The sequence below is a fragment of the Melospiza melodia genome, chromosome 3 (genome assembly GCF_035770615.1).
Source record: "Melospiza melodia melodia isolate bMelMel2 chromosome 3, bMelMel2.pri, whole genome shotgun sequence".
NCBI lineage: Eukaryota > Metazoa > Chordata > Aves > Passeriformes > Passerellidae > Melospiza > Melospiza melodia.
This window is the reverse complement of record NC_086196.1, coordinates 65,413,361-65,433,947: the sequence shown is the minus strand read 5'-3', so window position 1 is coordinate 65,433,947 and position 20,587 is coordinate 65,413,361. Positions and strand designations below refer to the sequence as shown.

Genomic DNA, 20,587 nt, shown 5'->3' with positions numbered 1-20,587 from the left:
TCTTTTAGTGGCTACCCTGTGGCTCAGGGCTTTGGAACAAATGCAAACCCACCCTTCACTCAGGCTGGAGAGGAAGGCTCCCTCATTAATGGGTGTCTTAGGAAAATGGAGAGTATTTGTTCAGGATTATACAGGCTTTAGTCCCAGCACTTCAAACACTTCAGGAGACACTGAAAGAGGTAAAGATGAGAGGCAGTGTTACCAGTGTTGAAAACTTAGGGTTTTTTTCCCTGCTTTTCAGAATATGCTAAAAAGGAGAAACCCATTATTTATAATGTCACAAAGCAAAGTGACAATTTCTTTTGTTAGGCTGCTGCTCTGACAGATTGTATTGAAAAGTGTCCTTTATATGAAAAACAGTTTTCATGGAAAACAAACACTCAAAGTATGTGCAAAATATTTTATGCCCTCTTATATCATTAAATTTAAGTGTCAGATCTTTTGGCAGCTCTTCAGTAACAATGAGGAAGCTTTTTCAGAATTTTTCTGAATTCTTCAAAATGAGAACTTCAGACTTTTTCTACATCGACACTTTTTAATCAGCTAAAAGCCAGTTTTCAATAGTTTTGCACTTGGAAATAATAATTTTACCTTTCTAACACAAACAGTCCTGTCAAAATTGTACCCCTTGCAAATGTAAGCTTGAAGAGTTCTGGGGTGAAAAGTGCAATACTTAGAAAATAACAGACACTGAACAGCAATTACTTGTTGTTTACTGTTATTTTAATGACATCTCTTCTAAGGACTCATTACCTCATATATTCACTCTCTGCATGTCTAGATATTTATCAGAATATCTTGGCTGCCATCAGTAAACTTTTATCCAACCATCTGTTGAAAAGGATGACAACTCTAGTAAGAGTCATTCGGGAATTCCACATTTTACCCAGCAATGCTGTATCTGAGATGATCCCCTCCCTTCCATTTCAAGAACTGTCTTGGTTCATTTTCTCCTTAGATTTGGACTACAATTACATCCTCATTATTTTTAACTTAAACCAAAGAAAGCAATACTGAAAGGGAGATAATTTGGGAGAGGTGAGAACATGCTTTTCAAAGAATAATTTTTAATATGCTAATCACCACTTTGATTTTCTAGGCAACCCTCCCAGAGAAATCCCCCATGCAGTGGGATGGAAAAGCTAATGCTGGTTTTACTGAAGGCAACAGCAGCTGGTTACCTGTTAACTCTGACTACCAAAGTGTAAATGTGGAGGTAGGTATCTATATGTGTAACAAACTAATGGTCTCAAAATATTTTAATGTATCTATTTTGCTCTGGCTTCCTTTTAGTAGTGAGCATTGGTAGCAGGAACAAACTCAAGGCAAAAAAAAAGGCACTGAGTCCTCACAAGTTATATTAGAAAAGAAAATCCTTGCACAACAAGGAGCCTATTTCATCTATGTTCATTTAGACAGAGTAACTACAATTATGTTGTTGATGTTGCAATTTGGCTCTTTAACATCCTTTTAATCCTTTTGATGTTAAACTGAAAACTGGTCTCTTTTCCCCCATTTCTACTGCTATAGAAAGCTCTGGTTTTGTAACAAGAACTTGACATAGACTGACTCTAACATAAGTAGAGCAGTGAATCAAACAGATTTTGCTGACCTACAGTGCTGCCCAAAATTGAAGGCAGAAAAAAAATCTACGATAGCAGAAATAGAAAATGTGAAATAAACCCAGTGACTGCAGTAGACTGGACTCAATGAAAAAGATTCAGTGTCAAGCTCTGAATGGCTGTGGCTTTCTCCTGAATCAACAGTACTGAAAGGAAGCTGGGGGAGGAAGCAATCACTTTAGTGCTGGGGAAATGTTACACTTAATAAACTCTGTGACTGCCACTCCACACGTGCCAAGAAGTGCACAGAAAAAGCAGATTTTCAGTGGCATTTGCAGACAGATTTGAAGGGGGTAATTGTCAGCATGGAATCCCCAGCAGCCTGGGTGGGTGTGAGAAGGGAGCTGTGTTTCCTCCCTCAGACCAAGAGCTGACCCTCTGGTGCTGACTCTTGCAGACGCAGAGCGCCTGGTCCAACTCAAGCCTGGCTTTGTACAGAGCGCTGACTCTGCTGCGGAACGAGGAGCTGCCCTTGAACCGAGGCTGGATGTGCCACGTCTGGAATGACAGTGACGTGTTCGTGTACGTCAGGGAGCTGGATGGGATGGACAGAGTCTTCATGATGGTGCTCAACTTCGGCCAGGAGGCAACAACAGACCTGCAGGCCAGAGTTCCTAACCTTCCCTCTGAAGCTGTAGTGAGACTCAGTACTCATTTTAGCAATGCTGGCAAAGTGGTCAATACCAAACTAATTAAAACTGAAATGGGAGAAGGCCTGGTCCTACAATATAAAACAGCAAAGCCTGTTCATACTATGGAAGCCTTTCAAGGGAAGTGTTTTGTGGCAGAAAAAGCTTGTTATTCCAAGGCCCTCAATTTACTCTATGTGAACTGTTAAGTAGAGGAGTAGAATACCCGTGCTTTCATATTAATTTAGATGATACTAGCTTCAGGGAAATGCTAAAAATGCTCCATTTTCTTCAGCTTTTAGAATGTTATTTGTATACAAAATAAATGTCCTGAAAAATCAGATACATAATTGTTTTGTATCTGTATTTGTGATGAAAAGGAAAAATAATGGTATCAGCTCCCCCTTAGATGTGTGGAAAAGTAAACCTGTTCTAAAAACTGTCCTGTTTAAGCATGTATTTGTGGGAGGAGAGAGAATAGCTGCCTTTTGCCTGCTGACCCTGGAGGTTGCTGGTCTCTAAGTGCTCCTGTGGAATCCCAAGCCTGTGGCAGTTCACTGTAATTTTTTAGAAGTCTGCAGATTTGTAAAAATTATTCCAAAGGGATAGCCCTATATTTGTTAAAACAGGGGAACAAAAGCAGGACTGGTGTATACTGTTGTGATGTTTCACAACAATGTTTCACCTCTTCTCTCAAATCTAGTGACTGATTATCCTCAAAGTTAGTAAGAAAAAGAACAAAATGTAGCCAATATCTAATTCCACACTCCTAACTGCATTTCCAGCTGATTCCCCCTTTCCTTGCTGAGTTAGAATATGTTTGCATTCTCTCATTTCTCTTCCTGCCCTAAGGCTGAGGTGAGGGGTGTGTACTTCAGTTCAGAGGAAGCAGCTGAGCCAACCCCACTGAATGTCAGCACAGGTGCTCTGACTTGCACCTGCTGCACCTGCAGACGTTGATGTTGCCCGGGTATGCACCACACATCCCTTTCAACAAGCAAGGCCCAGCAGATTTGTGCCTTGCTCAGAGGGCAGCTAAGTCATGAATCAGGCTGCTTTAGTGGGGGCATTCTTTTTGTTTTACTGGAGATACTCTGGCATCTTCTGACACATTGATCTTGTCCTCCTGAGGGATTTGGCACCTCCTTCTTAAGATTACCACGCTAGGTAAAGCAACTTAAAGATTTTTAATGTATTCAGATCAGAGTTCTGCTAAAATTCCTGTTCTTGAGAGTGTTTTTCTTTGCAGTTTGCTCAGTCCCACCACATGATCAGTACAGCATGGCTGCTGTGCAGAGAGAGAGGGCAGCAACCCCCATCACCCCCAGGAATTAGTTCTGGAAGCAGCGAGACTTGGATGTCAGATACTTAGGAGGAGTTCTGCTGCCTCGTGTGAGATGTGCCTTGGACAGGAAGGCTGTGCCCGGTGCCTGTGGCTCTCCTGTGGGGCTCTGTGTGCTGCTGCTCTGCTGGCTCAGTGAACAGAGCTGCTGCACAAACTCATTTCTGCTGGCAGCTGCTTCTGCACAGCCTGGCAGGGCACAAGTCCAGGTCTTGCTCTGTATTTTTGTAAGGCAGTGCCACACCCAGCTCTGTGTGCTTGTGCCCATAAAGCAGGGATCTGAGAGGAGAGATCCTCTGGAGACGCATCTCTTGCTTTCCATACAAATCCAAATCTGACCCCAAGTTTCTCAGGTGGTCAGTGTGTCTGGGAGTTATTTGCAGGATTTGCTGTGATGTTGGGGATGGCACACTTCCTCAAGTTCTCTGTTCAGAAAAGCAAGGTGTCTTGCAACCTAAAATAATGAAAATATTTTATTACAAAGTCAAGTTCTTTGCACTCTAAACATTCAGGCTCTTGTGCAGTTATTCTAGTAATCTTCCTTTTCTATACAATGCTTAGAAATACCTTGTCCCAAGACAGCATGGAGCTTTTCCTAAAAGAATTCCTCTTGGGAATAACTGCCACCACCACGAAATTAACATTTTCTAGGATTTGTTAAAATTAAGATTAATAAAATTAGTATCCAACTGTGACAGTCTGAGACATCAGTAAAAATATGTTCGGTCTTGGCAATATTTTGCTTTTAACAAGCATGCTTGTAAAAAGTGCAAATTCTTGAAAGCTAACTGTAATAGCTTTGATAGCACAGATCATGCATTTCAAAATGTAAAGATCCAACCCATCATGTATGTTTTACACAACGAGGAAGATAGGAGTAAATACTATGACAGTTTCAAGCACTTAATACTCTACAGAGCAAGACTCTTCCTGCTGGAATGATGTTTTGCACAACTTGGAACCTTTCATTCAAATCTCCTAGCACATTACAGTGGGAATTGAACACTATTTTAAGGCTATTTCAATAATCTGACTCTGTCACTCTCTTTTATATCTGTACAAGTATATATATGTATAAAAATAGATATAATTATATATAAAGATTGCTGGGTTTTAAAATTATATATATATGTAAAATCAGCAGTTGCTCTAGCAGTTTTTCTTTATAGTTTAACCATGCATTCAATGTCTGCCCAACTACTGAGGCTGAAGTATGCCTTGAGGGGGAATATCCCCTGCACCATGTTATGGAGCTGTGCAGTAAAGGGACCATACCTCATTCAGTGAGTGCTCCCAGGATGAATCACAATGACTGCCATTTGCCTGGACATCTAGGATGATATTAGGAATCCAATTTCCTGGAACAATGAAGCTGATGATCACTTTACATTGATTGGACAAGGAAAAAATGATGTGGGTATGTGAATTGTTTAAGGATAGCTAGTTCTCCTTGTCCTGACAGAATTTCGATTATTCCTTAGGAAAAAGAGAATTGTAGAGGGGCTTTCTGAATGAATTATTTGTATTTCTAGTAACTGCATATTTGGAAATTATTAATCTATTTAGTGTGTTTGTTCTCTCTGAGTATTTTTGGAAAGACATGCTCTTTTCTTCCTGCACAAAGAGCACAACAGCAACTGCAGCACCGGCTGCAGTTTCTCAACCACTGCAGTTGTGCTGCTCAGAGACAGGGCATCATGAAATGTAGAAAAGGTTATCCAAGACCTTTTCTGGTAATGATGGTAAAAGCCTCTCCCCAGACTGGATGGTACAAGAAATTTGTCAAGCTTGAATGTACCTTTTGCTGGAAACTCCCAAAGCTAGGGTAAGTTTCAGGTATAAAAGCACCCGTGCCTTGGCTTTGCTGTCACTCTAGCTTGGACTAAGGACTTGCAGCTTAACAAAGTGAGAAAAATAGGTTTTTGTATAGTGGCAAAAGTAAGATTTTTCTCCAAGGGTTGCTGAGAACTGCAGCCTGGCCCTGTCAGCAGCTGGAGTGACAGTGTGGGTTCACTCTGCACTATCCAACAACTGCCCTATGTGGAGGCCTAGGAAAGAGTGAGCCCCTTGACAGGCTTCCAGTCTTTGGTTTTGCATCTCAGAGAGTGTTCTGAGTCTGCTGTGGAGCTGGTGATATGGGATTGTGTTTGAATTCATTTAAGGAGGAGTCAATCTCTGTGGTCTTTAATTTACATAACTATTAAATTTTGGTTAACTCCATTTATCTGTGATATTCTTATCCTTACCTTTCTTACTTGTTCTGCTGGCATGATCTAGTGCAGCCTTCCTGAGTTTCTGAACATACTGTAAAATTCCTGTTAGTGGTACCCGTTCATCATTTTCATACGCCGTGATAAAAACTGATGGATAGCACTGAGATCAAAAACCAAAACCAGTTAAACACTTGACAACTGGTCTTTCTCAAACAGTAACACATTTTTCTCTTACTGTACAACTTGTTAGGGTTTATTTAAGAACTCATCTATTTCATAATTACTTAGTGTTTTCTAAGAGTTTTATCACTCTAACTGCAAAAAGTATTTTAGTCTGAAAAATGACTTCACAGTTGGGCATAATCTACTTGCAAAAGGTCATAAAAACATCCTCTTCCCACTGGTAAAGGCCTGATGCCTGTCTGCTTGCTGATGATTGCAAAAAAAGAAAAAAGGGAGTAATAATCATGGCATAGTTTACCTTAGAACAATAGTTGAAGTTTATTTTTGCAATCTTTCTGCCAAGAAGTTGGTTTTTAAATAGTAAGAATTTTACTTAATGAAGCTGCACAACACAGCTAACACACTGTCATAAAAGAGATTTCCCTTGAGATGACAATGTCAAAGCTATAGGTCCTCTTCCCTTTCAGTGTTTGTTTTAATACCTCTAGAAAGGTATTAAATCAGTAGAAAGTACCCTCATCTCCACTGGAAAGTACCTCAGGTGGAGGTAGTTTCCATCAGTGGAAAATACCTCCAGTGGAAACCTCCTTCCTCCTGTGTCTGCAAAAAAGCCAGCAAAACACAGTAGAATGTCAAATCTGCCCCACAAAAGAAGGCATTTTGCATGTTGAGATTTGCTACACAATAATCTATTACTTCCTGAAAGTCCTAAAACAAAAGCAAGTTTGGAAATTCATATCATTTAGGAGAAGGCATTGGGTTAATTTCAGGAGTCACTTGTGACTCCAGCTATTGTTAAGATTATTACTGAAATAATTTATATTGGAGGTTTTTTAAAAATTTCAGTGATCTACTTCTGGTTTTCTTATAAACCACTACACTTTATGCCTGAAGTATTCTGCACAGAAAGCATAGTTTTACCTGTGGCTTAATATTCTGGTATGGGCAATAGCTTTTGATATACTTCATACACTTTTCATCTTCTAATGGATTTCCCCATTCTTCTTGTTCCTCAATTGTCAGTGGGAGATGAGTTTTCATCATTGTATTTAGAACATCTACGAAAGGAGCCTTAGAAATCATTAAAAAAAAAAAAAAGTTGGCAAATAGGACAGAGGACCTTGAATATCTGAGTCAAGATGTTCTCAAACAAATGAGGAGAGTGAGCTTTGAACTGGAATGTTTCCAATTCTGAAAGTGGTACAATAGCACAGATAACACAGTCTGAGGTTATGACCTGTACAAGGTCTGCAGCAGCTCACCTGTAACACCATGGCTCTGAGCAGGGCTGGGTCGGTGTTGCACAGGGCTCCAGCCAGAACTCCCCCAGCACTGGCAGCAGCCAGGGCTGTGTGCTTGGGCTGAGAAAATCCCTCTTGGTGCAGCAGCGTGATGCAAGCCCTGAGGTCATGGAGACCTTTGAGTTTGTTATACTGACATCCATCTCTGTGCCAGCTAAGGCCCTGCTCTCCTCCACCCCTGAAATTTAATGCAATTCAAGTTGGAGTCTCTTCAGAAAACATTACATGGCATAGCTTCAGATAACCAAAGAACAGCAGCAGCCACAGAGTGGCACATCACAGTTTGCTTTCCCAATTAACTCTTCTCTGCTTTTGCCTTTACCCTTCTTTATGGCTAAAAGAGAAAACATGAAGGCAAAATAAATCCAGTCATGATGACTGGTGAAAATACTACCTGTAGAAGGGCACATGTGCTTGTGTCCTGGAATCCACAGGAAAAGCAACAGTTTAGGAAATTACATTTTCATTGTAGGCAATACAAAATCAGATAACATTATCTTTTTATACAGGAAACTACAAAAATATTTCCAATACTTCCATTACTAACACTATTACTTATTAAAAACAGTAGAATAGTATTTCTGAGCTCCACACCAGACTCTCAGGATTTGTCTTCCACTTAAATTCTGAGACTGTTAGAAAGTTGGGTTTGGGTTTTTTTCCCCTCCGTAATCTGTGAATTTCAAATGCTACTTGAAATGTTATGTTTTGTAGTATAGAATTATAAAAATAATTTATACTTCTTTCTACGCAACCACAATTTTGGTTCTAAGCCACCTGAAGCTTTTTCTTCTGGTTTCAAGTTTAAAATGGATTATTTGATTAGCTTGCCATCTTTGGATGACAAATCCATCTTCATGTAAGACTGACCTGCATTTTAAGATTCTTAGTGGGGTGCGAGGAAGAACAGCACAATGCTTGCCACTGAGTACAGCACACTGAATATATTTGCTGAATTTGTTTTGGGACTGGTATTTCCAACAATTACTCATTCCTCCCCTTGCCTCCCCTCCCTAAAGTGATTCTTTTGTTATCTTCCTTAGCTACTGAGAAAAATTTGAAGCCTGTTGTGCACTGCAGTTTGATAAAACTGGTAGATTTGTAGCTAAACTGGAGACAGATGATTTAGCCAATAAAAGAATAAGGGCTGCAGGTTAAATGCTAAGCTGTTGCTGTGGAATGTAAATGGCTTTCAGAAGACACAGACTGAGCATTAGCACACAATGCTCTCAGAAGGAGAGGGAGATAACATGTCATGGCAATTTCAGCATCTCACCAAATTTTGTCTTGAGCAAAGATGAGACAAGAAGTAATGAGACTTGAAAAGATTAAAAGGTACATACAGCCATCATGTAGATTTAGGAAACCTAAAATGTAGTATGATGTAGTATGCTTTTGTGTTTTTTTCCCTGAGGTAAATTAAAAAAACGACCTAAATAAAAAATCTAAGAAAATAGGAATAATTAGGTATAGGTACACCAAAAAAAAAAAAAAAAAAAAAAAAAAAAAAAAAAGGTGCATATTCAGTTGTACATGAGCAAGTACCTGTGTATCCTGGTATCCTGCAAAATAAAATCTTATTTCTATTTTATATTTGACTTACCTAACATGGCAATATGCTAATATCCAACCCTCTTCAATTAACATCAGCTTCTCTTCTTTAAAGCTCATGTTCAAATCTATGCCATAAGCTCCATATACATGAACTAGAAGTGGTCTCCTGTGTAGTTCTTTAGAATTCTTATTATGAAAAACTGTAATTGGCACCAAAGTTTCATCCTGGAAAAGAAGGAGTAGTTTTACAATAAGGGACATTGCAGAAATCTCAATGACACATGGCAATGAAAACTTCAATTATTTATTTTAAAATGTGTTTTTTTGATTACAGTAATTTTTTTTCACTTAGAGTGTACAAAGCACTCTTGAAAAATAAAGCCTGAGACTGAATCTCTGCTGTGTGGGCTTACAGATGCAGAGTACAAATTCATTTAAGTGCAACACCTGAGGAGTTTTTAAAATACCAAAGCACCCAAGTCTTCCTTCCCCCTTTAACACCAAGAATATATGTTATTAACAATAGAGTTTACCACTTACCACAGTACAAACTCTTTATTAACATCTGCAAATTTTTAAACTCAGGCTGTTAAAACTTTCCTTTCTTGATCTGCACTGTGCAGCTGGTTGTGGGGTGTTCTTTTCAACAGCTGGCACCTTTTTCACTTATCATGTGGAGTACAATACCATTACATCAACTAGCAATTCTCACTTATACTAAGCTTCTTGACTCATCGTGTGCTGTTATCTCCTGTGGAATACCCAGGTTAATGGAAAAAAAAAAATCACGACTCTTTCTTGTTCTTCTCTGTAGCACTGAAGAAAACACCCACTGTTTAATAACTATAGCACCAACTGCTCTTTACATTTTTTAATCTCTGTTCCCTGCCAAATGCACTTTCTTTAAATGGGTGGGGAGGAAGGAAAGAATAAAAGGAATGGGAAAAAGACTGAAAAATCTTACCTTGCTTTTAGCTAGTAAACGTGTAGTGTGACAATTCGTAATAATTGGTACCTCTTGCACAGCTTGCTCAATGAGATTATTTTCTTTAAATGAATATGCAAAACGCTTAGGGGGGTGTACTGGGGAGGAGAGCTGAAAATAGCAGGTGCTGGTGGTATGTTCAGGATGAGATTCCAATTCAAATTCACAGGCCCACGTAGGTAGCTGAGAAAACATGGCATTTCAAGTGAGACCCTTACACTGCTTCTGCAAATTTTGCTTAATATGTCCTTCAGAGTAAAAGACTTTGGATATTAACTAATTGTCTTAGTTTGTATGTAGCACAATCTGTATTTCATTTAAATTCAATAACAAAATAGTCAAGAAGTCAAAGACTGGTGAACTTTTCTCCCAAAACCATTGGATAAAGTTGGACAATTAATTAAAAACAAAAAATAAATTCAAATTCAGTTTAAAATGGGTATTAGTGCAGACTTTTTAAAAGAAAACATTTGAAATGATTGTGCATCAGTTTTATTTTTTAGATCCTATTTTTCCTGGCATTTCCAGTTCTACTTCAACACGTTATACAGCCAAGTCCATGTCAGCTATTATGCTTTTACTGTGAGTTAGCTCAGTAATGCTAAGCCACTGAAAACCCCTGCCTCTTAACTTTGTTCCTAGTGCCAGCCATTGTGAAGAACAAAACCTTTTCCTGGCACATTCACCCTCAGATACTTACTGTTATTATATTTAAGGTTTTTAACTCTGCTAAGAATGAAAGAAATCAAGATTCATTCTTTGAGAGCAGCAGGGACATAGCCAAACCCTCTGCCAGACCATTACTTACTTGGGTTAGGTTGCTAGAGGCTTCTGAAAAGGCAGCAGAAGTCCAAGTTCTCCTGAGTAACTGCAGGCCCTTTCTGAATAAATAAACTACGGCTATTTTAAAAAACTGAAGATTTTGAGACCATGCAGTGTACTTTGTCAAAAACCTTTTTCTGTAGCAGTTTTATAGAGAGCAGCATTGGCAGCTTGTTGCAATAAACTTGTGAGTTGCTCAGACTGTTATTTTTCAGGTAAACAAATCAATTAAATATTTCACCTGAATGGTCTTCAGAAATTGGATTTGGCTTAAGTCACTTTGTTTTAATCAGGTATTTAATAGCTAGAGAATTAAGCAGGTATTTAATAACTAGAGAATGGAAGCATATCCTTTGCACCAATTGTACTGCAATATCAACTCTTCCCATTTATTATGGAACAGTGTCCATACTTGTTTTTTGAACAAGTATGATTTCCGATTTCTTTCTCCTGTGGGAGGGGCCTTGCTTACACCAATGAGTGTAGGCAGAAAAAGGCTCAGTAAAACTAAGTAGAGCATTTAGGGAACTAAGTCCTGTTTACATTAGAAATCAGCTGTATTGTGAAGAGCTTGACTGTAATCTGTTGAAGAAAGAAGTGGCTCACAGGATAGCTGCTCTTTAACTTTCTAAATGCTGCAATAAGCCACAGGTAATACAATTAGTCATAACGATGAAATTGCCAGGATTAACAGTTTCCAAACCGCTTTTTGCTTTTGGAATTTATCTTTGCTTTCAGTATGTTATGCCAAAAAAAAAAACCAGCTGGAAAAATATTATGCTGCTTAAACCAAGCTAAAACATACCTTTATCGACTGAACTGAGTGTGAAACAAAGGAAATCACATTTAAGTAAAGATGACCAGCATTCTTCAGGAACATAATACAGTCATCACTGAACATCTCAAAGTCTACTAGCTTGGTTTTCCTTTCCAGTGCATAAACTAACTGCCAGTTCTCCTTGCCACTGGAAGCTACTGGTGCCTTCATCAACTATAAAAAAAACAAAACCAAACAACCTTGTATTACTAAAATGTACTAAGAGTTACAAATGAGAGGTACAGACTTACAGGTGATCTCATACATTTTTCTTGCAAAAAATACTTATTTATATTTGGGGTGTTTGCCTGTCTAAAACTGGAGATTTTTAATCTCCCTTTACTTAGGCAAAATGGAAGAACAATACAGTAACATTTGGAGAAGACAAAGTCTCAAAGAGTACTCTACAGAAGACTGTAATACAATAAGTGCTTTCAGTATGGCCAGCATAGTTGTAGGTAGGTTTGATTACACAAACTGAGATCACCAACTTAAATTTTGGTACAGGGGAAAAGACTGTTGAAGCACAGTCATTTCTTGATGCTGTCAAAGGAGTTAGGATAAAACTGGCCTCCTACAGGTGACACTCCATGCAGCACTATCAGTCTTTTTAATCCATGCAGCTCTCTCTCTTAATTTATTTCAGTAAGCTATGATGAACAGAATTAAAAGCCAACCTTACTATTTCTATATGGCCTGCAATAGGCATCTAAATTAATCCTATGAATGCAATTATCAGTCAAAATTGCCTTATATTCTGCAGGTTCTCCATATGTAGTAAGAATGTACAACTGGTCCTTCCTGTGCTCAACGTGGTACATGAGCCCCGTGGTTCGTGCTTGTACAAGAGCAGGTGACTCAAAGGGATGTCTGCAGTCAACCAGCCAAACTTCTGAGGTTGTCTTGCTGTTGCTGTTGATAGTGAGAAAACGCCTGTCTTTTGTGCAATAAAGGTCTACAAAGAATCTGTAGGGAATCATTGAAAAAGAAAAGAAAGACAATGTTATCAGTATTTTAAAATACATCAGTTGTTTCAGAATCATAGGCTTCCATCTTCAAGGTAAGAAAAAACATTTCTGTAAGCAGATTGGAGAAATTTCAGGCTACTTGGCTCCCAGACCCACTTCTGCTGCATTTACCCTGGGATTTAAAACCCTTCAATCTTGTGTGTGAAACCTGAAATCTGCAAGGAAAGCAATTTAGTTGTTGTCCAACTAAATCCAGGTTTTTGTATCATTGAGCTAGACTAGAAGCTCGTTTATGCATACAGGCTTTAAAATTCAATCAAAATGCAGATCTTTTTATTGAACTTGTACCCCTATTTAAAATTTAAAAAGTAGTAATGGATAGTTAAAATAATAAATGACATCATGTGGGAACAGCAATAACAAAAGTAAGAGCTATTAAAAAATAAATTCATAAAATGTCTATGTGCTACTGACCTAACTGTCTGAAGCAAATAAGACCAAAAGTACTGTTTAGAAAGAAAAAAAACACAGAGGCTTGTATGAGGCAAGATGGACAATGTTGGAGTGATATAAAACTAGGCACTGGTTTTGGAACTAAGAAACTAGAAACTACATACTGGATTTAAATCTGTCTGAAATCTAGAAACAGAAAGCAGTGATAAACAGTGCCTGGATGCTAATAGTAGAAAAGTTCAGGCTGAAATTCAGATTCAAATTTCTGTGAGTCATCTGAATTAACTGGAATGTCACATCTTGGATCAGAACAGTCTCTTTGCCATTTTGAACCCTTTAGATTGGATGTCTCTAAATGCAAAACCGTCCAACACCAAGATCCAGATTCCATCAAGAAAATGTAGGGTTGAGTACCATAATCTGCATCACACAGATCAGATGAATGGCTGCAATGATGATCTCTCTAGGATTCAGAGTATTTGACTGGTGAAGAAAAGGATGCTTTAGATAGTATTTTCAGTGCCTTTAATTATTTGCAGGTGGAGGATCTCAAATTTTTTTGGTACTATTGTTTTTTCTAATTGCACCCTCTTGACATCTTTAGGACAGGCGCAGAGGGGGAGAGCTAAAGTCTGCAAGAAAAATCAGCCTCTGCCATAACTTGGCAAGAATGTGGCACTGCATTCAGTAGAGATTCCAAGAGTTCAGCTCTGCTGATCCTGCCTCTAAGAGGGTTGGGCTGAAATGCATATTACACTTCTCCCCAAGGATTATGACCTTGATATTACTTTTTTTTAAATCTTTGTAGCTTTAAAAAAAAAAAAAAAAAAGGAAAATTTCAGCTTCTAAAAAAAGGTTTGATTGCAACTAGAAGAGCTGGTGAGATACAGAACAGAAATGCTCAATGGCAATACAAAAGAATGTCTTGCCATCTCCAATGAAGGAGTTCAGCTATGAGCTGCAATAGCACATGAACCTTTAGAGTAAGTTTCCAGTAGATCTACTGTAATGACTGTGACCTTCAGAATTATGCCAACAGTTTCCCTGTGGGGAAGTGCCAGGTCAGTGCAACTTGATTTTCCAAAACGATGCATCAAATGCAGCTGGAAAAAAAAGATCTTATTTATTCCATCTCCATTGCAGAATTTTTGTTTTCTTTTTTTTTTCTGATGAAAGTATAATAGGCATTTCTTTACTGAATATGTAACTTAAGAATAATCACAAATATTTATGCAATGCTGTATAAATATACCATGTGCTACAATGCTGAAAAGCTAGTTCTGTGCTCAGTTTAGCAAAGAGCCTTCTTGTCTTCCTAAACCACTGCTTAAAGAAAGGTTATTGAGAGGGTATTCAGTCAACAATAGTTCTGTCTCTTGGAATGTTGTAATGATTTTGCTCATCCATTACCCAGAGCAAGGATTACCCTGAACTTATGTATTTTTTTAAAAGATGTATCAGACATCAATAGCAGAGAAAACAAAATGAAATCCACAGTCTGATTTACCCTGTATGAAACTGTCACACATTCATTAAAGGACACCCTGACCTGAGAGTGACCTTGACATTTATAAACTCAGCTGAACTCATGAGGTAAGAGAGGAAAGTTTAATCTCTGTTGATCACATATCAAAAGGAGAACAGAGCACATTATCAGGCCGTATAAGGCACTACTGACTGTAGAACAGAAAAATGCATTTTACTATTTGAAATATAATATAGAATACTTTGTTTTCCAAACCAGCTATATTTTTCATATAAAATACTCTAAAATATGTAAAGGACTTGTTATATTTTAGGTATGTATTACCTTGCATCTTGTTCTGTATAAACTAACTTAGTATGTTTCTGGTAAGTGAAAGTGGTCATGAATACATTCTGGCATTTAAGGTTCTTCTGAGCTGTGTAATATAGAACATCATTTGCAGCCCATTCTGGAAAAAAAGAAAAATGCATATCAAATTCAGAGAGAAGATGATATTACTGAGAAAAGATGGGACTTCCACGGACACTGGACCCAGTGCTGCAAAAGGTGGGTTGCAGGTGGCATGGAACTGAGGACAGCACTTCTTCATCCTGTGGGGACTGAGGTAAGAGCCAAAAGGTTTTTCTATATTTTCTCTGAATACCACAGAACAAGAATCTCATAATGCATTGAAAAAAAAAGCAAAAAATAGCCGAGGTCAATGTTGCAGAGCCCAGTAATAGGGAACTGTTGACTCTGTGTGGGTTCTGGAGGTAACAGGAAAATAGGAAACGTGGCTGTTTAAAACAGCAGAGAAAAACTGGTTTACATGGAGTCAGCAAGACAATAAAGACATCATAAGCTCTGCACTGCTGCATGTGACTGCACACAAGCCATTTAGAGAAAAGAGATGATGTTTGTGCCCCATGGGTACTGCTGAGATAAAAATTCTCCACTTTTCTAAGCTTGTGTATGTGTTCACCAACATAGAAAGGCATAAATACAGGGCCCTTGTTATTCTGAAGTTATTCTGCTGGATCCAGCCACATTCCTGCCATCTCTGCTGCTCCTGCGGCCAACAGAATGATGTTTAACACATGTGCTTTAAAAGCTGCTGTCTTATGCATAAATACTGATTTTCAGTACAAACCCTGAGGAATTCATAACACCAAATAACACAAACATTTTGCTTTCTGAACAGCAATGTGGCTCCAAAGTGCACAGGTGGCTGAGGACTCACTATGAAGACAAGCCTTTGGAGGGCAAGTCTAGACATTTCTATAGTCTAGCATATAGAAAAATCAAGGTGTAAATTTTCAGGAGCTTTTGTCTGTCTCCCTGCTATTTTATATCACTTAATACAAGCCCATAAACTTTGCAAATGGTTTTAAGACCTAATTCTTTTGCTCATGATTGAGGCACCTCTTTGCTTCATTGCACTACTGCTGTACCTCACTACCTCTGACTTACCTTTACAGGTTACTTTTACACACCTAGCCTTACCTTTACCTTTTACAGAATTTACCATTCTGAGAGTCATCTTTTGAACTCTTATTATCTGTCACACCTATCTAGGCAACAGGATGTTGGTCTCTTAACTGTACTGATTCTTCTGGATCAACCTAGATAGATGTTCAAACCAAGTACGTTGTAAAATGTCACTGGCAAATTTGCATGTTTATTTTTCAACAGGTATTATAATCTTCAGTGTGGAAACACAGCACTAAATTCTTGCTACTCCTCATTTTTTTTAATAAGGAAGTTTAACATGAAATTTTTTTTTTTTTTGCTCTGCCCAGGCAAATTGCTTACTGCACTAGATATACTTGATGACATCTAGCAATATAATCCAAAGTACAAGATGTGGAACACTGTATACATACTATTATACTCTTTTTGCTATATTCTTTATTAGACTATAAAAAAAGAATGTTTTCCCATTCACTTCCATTTACCTCTGTTTCTTTTAACAGCAATGTAAAGCTCTGTAATCTCTTCTGAAGGAATTGATTCAAGGCCTGGCTGACTTCTCTGGGCTCTGCAGTGTGACGCACATTGTGGATTCCAGTTGAAATTCCAGCCAATACTCACTGGTAAGTAGTACTTCCACACTTTTCAAACAAAGCTAACTGTCTACAGCTACCAGTGACTTCAGTTGTAGCTGCAAGGGTTTACCAACTAGAACATCCCTCAAAACCATCTTTATATGACAAACTGTCACATGACTATATTTTGAATATAGCATATTGGATTCAATGGAAAAAATTATGACTGTTGTAATGTGTATAAATGCTTTTGCAATGAAGGACAACTTGTATCCAGGAAGCAGTCCCTTTCATCCATACCAGACAACCTGTAATCATGCAGCATTAAAGAAACCATAAGAAAAAATTCAACATTTATAAGGACTAAATGTTGCCTTCATATAAAAAAAAAAAAATTATTATCTTTAAACTAAAAAAAGATGTTGTGCTGAAAGCTTGTGTGATCCACAGGATATTAATAAATGACTTACCAAAGCTAAATACACTTGGAATTACTTTTTCCACTACAGGAAGATTACCAAGTTTCATAATAATGCAGGTTGCCTCTTCAGAATTTTCACTTTTTAAGCTGATGGCCATGTATCTCTGATCTGGTGAAATTCTGATCCGTTGAATAAAGGCATCAGAAAAGCCAAGATCTTCAATACTGAATAAAATCTTAGCATTTCCCTCACCTATTACATAGGAAAAAGAGATAGCAAAAAATCCTGTAGTTAAAACACTGTCAAAATGAATGGTGATTTTTAATGTCTGTATTTAACAAATCTGTCTCCAATATTCACAAACATTCTACTGGAATTTATCAACAACAAATACCTGTCATGCAAGATATTTGCAAATGCACTTTGTAAAAATAAACAAAAAATTACAGTTCAAAGGAAAAAAGTACTGTAGTTACCACTAAAAATATTTCAAAAGTGTAGATCTTGGTTTCTGCTAAACCTATTGAATTTTAAAGCTCAGATAGCTAAACGGTGGTTGTTTTTAATAAATAAAATTTAAAATTCTTTCATCCCCTCTCAGAAATAAAAAAGCATGGATGTTCTTCTCCTTTCTTCAAAATATTAAATTAGGGCTCTGCAAAGAAGTGTTTTATCTCTTTCTTCTCCAGTAACTTGCCTTAGTATCAATATATACTATTCTCTAACTCCCTTTACCTCACATTTTCAGATGCAGGATTCTAAAATTATTACTCTAGTACAGAATTGTATAAAAGTATTTTTAGTTATGAAACAGACAAGTTAAGCATTAATGCAAGAAAAGAACACTAAGTGATACATGTATACCTTTTTAAAGAATCCTTCCATATTAGGAAGAGAAATCCCTTACCATCATCTGCTTTTGCAAGAAATATGCAGCCATTCTCTTCAAAGTACACATTTTCTCCAAATCTGATCTGTTCAATACAAAGAAAAATATTTCAAGTCCAGCATACTATTTCCTTTGAATCCCTATATTGTAATTTTTCTGTACAGCAGAAGTGTAACAAATGTAACAAATGACAGAACATATATTCCATACTGAAGAAGGAATTGCACACATCAGAAAGGTTAAGTTAGGGTACTTAACTACCTCTACCTGCTCTAAATTTCACAGAAGGCTCAGATCACCTGCAACTGCTCTTGCAACTTACAATGTTGTGTATTCTTTATCCACAAGTCAGATGATTATTTTACTTGCTTTTGCCTATGGAGAAATTAAGGTAAATTCACTGTCATAACAAGTATAAGCTGTTCTAAACACAAACTGTTGCTATGCACAACTATTAAAATATTCAAAATTTCTACTGTAAAAAAAATTAGTAAACCAGCATTTTATAGCAGGAACAGCTTCATTGTCTTTTATTGTATTCAGTGATGGGAAATGTTTGTATTGTTTGCCACTTACCCTTGGGCTTCTTGAATTGAGTGTATACATGTTGTGCAATTCTTCCAGTTTTTCTTTGATCCTCTTTGTCATAGTTTTGTATCTCGGTGAAATGTTATTCCAGTTTTTTTGCTCTGATTTCAGAAGGTTCTTGTGCAAAAGTTCTGAAGTTACCATGGATGTATTTTGCTTCTTTTTGGAAAGGACTTTTGTTCCTTCCTGCTAAGTAAGGAAAGACAACAAGGGCTACAAGCCAGCACTCTGCACACCAATCTGAATACACTGAGGTGATATCCCCTGAGCCACAAGCCCAAAATCACCTTTGTGTTATTACAAAAGTATATGACAGTAAAAAAAAAAAACAACAAACAGTAGTTGGTATGTGTTTTATTTTAACTCTTCCTGATCTTTGGGGAGGCACTGTGAAATGTGTTTTACTCAACACATTGAGGTCTTCTCTCCAAAATTTAGGGTACTATTAATATATGCTCTTAATTGATTATAAGTAAATATGTTTGTTCCTGTTCTAGGTTTTACTTTTTATGGAATTCTATTACTTTTCCTTCTTCACAGCTTTCTTTCACAATGTCCTGTCTTTTGAGTGTAATTTCTCGTTTCCTTTCCTAGACAACAGTCCCTGTACCTTAGAGTCCCAGCAGCTCATTCAGGTTCTTGCTCCACCTTCTCAGAAGTGTTAATATAAATGTTCATAAGGTGCAGAATGAAGTGAACTGATATGGGCTCCACAAGAATTTTATCAGGAATAAGTTTAAGGATCTGGTTTTCCATGAAATGTGAGATGATTACTGCTACCTCACTGCCAACCAAGCTGTCCTCTATTGTAAAAAATGTTAAAAGCGTGTTAAAACTGCTAGAACAATGTTACTTCCTCTTGCATGCTGTGAAATTTCACTTGATCAAGTAGTAAGCTTCACAACTTATATTACACTACCTAATACTGCACAGATCACACAAAGTAGCATTTTATAACATTCAATGTATGATTTGAATGTGTCTAAGCTTAAAAAGCAGCCTGTGCTTCATATCCTGTCCCCACTTTCCATTAAGGAACGTTGATTTGTTCCTAGTTTGTCTTCAGAAACATGTAAGAACCAAATGTGAATGTTCCAAGTTGACTCTGAAGGGAAACCATCTACTTCAGTAACCAAACTCCCTATGAACATAAAACATATAATTGCTGAGAGCTGAGAGTGTTCTATTTTAATATGATGGAAACCATGACCTTACTGGTCAGCATAGGAAAGTCAAGCGTTTTTTGAGACAGGTCACAATCTGGTATAATCAGTTTGGACACTTTGCCTCTACACTAGCTGATCTCTCCCTGCAGTTTTCTCCTGACACTTTACCTAAGTCTGGAAGATACCAATTTTTTCAAAATTACAATAGCAGGAAAATCAACGAAAGTGCAGCTTTATGTCAAAACAGCATAGGAAAGCTGAACAATGGTACATGCCCTTGAATGTAACTGATATCCTGGACTTTATTCCTCTGCTTAAATCCTGTAGGAAATATATATTTCTTCAACATGTAATAAGTATGACTGGATCCCTTATCAGATGTGCCAAGGTGGTTGGTGGTATTAGGTCTGTATTTAACAGCATACCTTGCAGGAAAAGAATCTGCACGGCAGGATGCTTCCAGGTGGTGCAGTCGTGTGGGTGCATGTGCTTTTTGAACAGCCCAGGATGTGGCACTTTTTTGGAGCAATTTTACTGAAAAGACACACTGTTTGAGGAGGGTTAAGCTTGGAGTAGTACTTGGCACTGAAGCTCAGCCCTTGGAGAAGATTCCGCAGTCCACCACAGCACATCCTAGCCCTCATTTCGTGAAAAATTCTGAAACATTCGTGAAATTTCTGAACATCCCGAACTGCCGATCATTTACACTGTGCGTGTGAAATATACATAAACAGCAGGTGTAAATATACATACATACAGTGGAAATAGACATAGCGTAAACTTCCTCTTCCAAAGAAATGTGACTGATTCACTAGGTAAATCAAACGAGAATAAGTAAAACTTTGTCTGTTAACAACTGGCGCCCACATTTTAACCTGAACATTCCAGGCGGCCCAAAGTTTAACTCCAATGAAACTATGAGAGGAAGGGGAGCTGCAACCGCGCACGTCCAAACGCTGAAGGACAGAACACTGGGAAAGTCCGGAGAAGTCGTACCCCCTCAGTTCCCCATCATGTAACACCAAACCCACGCTCTCTCCCGAGGCAGCAGCAGCCGAATCCCGTTCGCAGGAGCACTGCAGAGGACGGGCCCCCCGTGTCCGGCCGGACCCGGCACGGCCCC

The 20,587-nt window shown here is 38.0% G+C and overlaps 2 protein-coding genes across 5 annotated transcripts in view; one reads left to right on the top strand and one right to left on the bottom strand.

Moving 5' to 3' along the window:
• SLC3A1 (solute carrier family 3 member 1) overlaps positions 1-2,592 on the top strand; it is a 12,294-nt gene extending 9,702 nt beyond the window's left edge. Inside the window, exons 9-10 of the mRNA XM_063152071.1 lie at positions 1,100-1,216; positions 2,020-2,592. Of these exons, the coding sequence (XP_063008141.1) occupies positions 1,100-1,216; positions 2,020-2,460 (558 nt within the window). The 3' untranslated portion in view covers positions 2,461-2,592. The remainder of the gene's footprint in view (positions 1-1,099; positions 1,217-2,019) is intronic.
• On the bottom strand, positions 702-20,587 carry PREPL (prolyl endopeptidase like). Of its 4 annotated transcripts, XM_063152068.1 has the most exons (15): positions 20,461-20,586; positions 19,890-20,171; positions 18,287-18,487; positions 17,729-17,795; positions 16,870-17,073; positions 14,700-14,823; positions 12,218-12,434; positions 11,457-11,642; positions 9,809-10,012; positions 8,894-9,069; positions 7,252-7,468; positions 6,911-7,060; positions 5,840-5,966; positions 4,869-4,951; positions 702-4,047 (listed from the first exon to the last, which is right to left on the bottom strand). In XM_063152068.1, exons 2-15 carry the CDS (start codon positions 20,106-20,108, stop codon positions 3,967-3,969), a joined length of 2,256 nt encoding a protein of 751 aa, XP_063008138.1. In that variant the 5' UTR covers positions 20,109-20,171; positions 20,461-20,586; the 3' UTR covers positions 702-3,966. The 4 variants fall into 4 exon arrangements, with proteins under 4 accessions (XP_063008138.1, XP_063008137.1, XP_063008139.1 ...); XM_063152067.1 differs by having other exon boundaries at positions 19,890-20,587; XM_063152069.1 differs by having other exon boundaries at positions 18,287-18,484; positions 19,890-20,587.

Coding starts and splice junctions, on each gene's coding strand:
- PREPL (XM_063152067.1), bottom strand. CDS start 20,108: ATGAGGGCTAGGATGTGCTGTGGTGGACTGCGGAATCTTCTCCAAGGG. Junction 14,824..16,869: donor TCCAAGTGTATTTAGCTTTG/GTAAGTCATTTA, acceptor CTTTTTTTCCAG/AATGGGCTGCAAATGATGTT. Junction 5,967..6,910: donor ACCAGAATATTAAGCCACAG/GTAAAACTATGC, acceptor TTTTGATCTCAG/TGCTATCCATCAGTTTTTAT.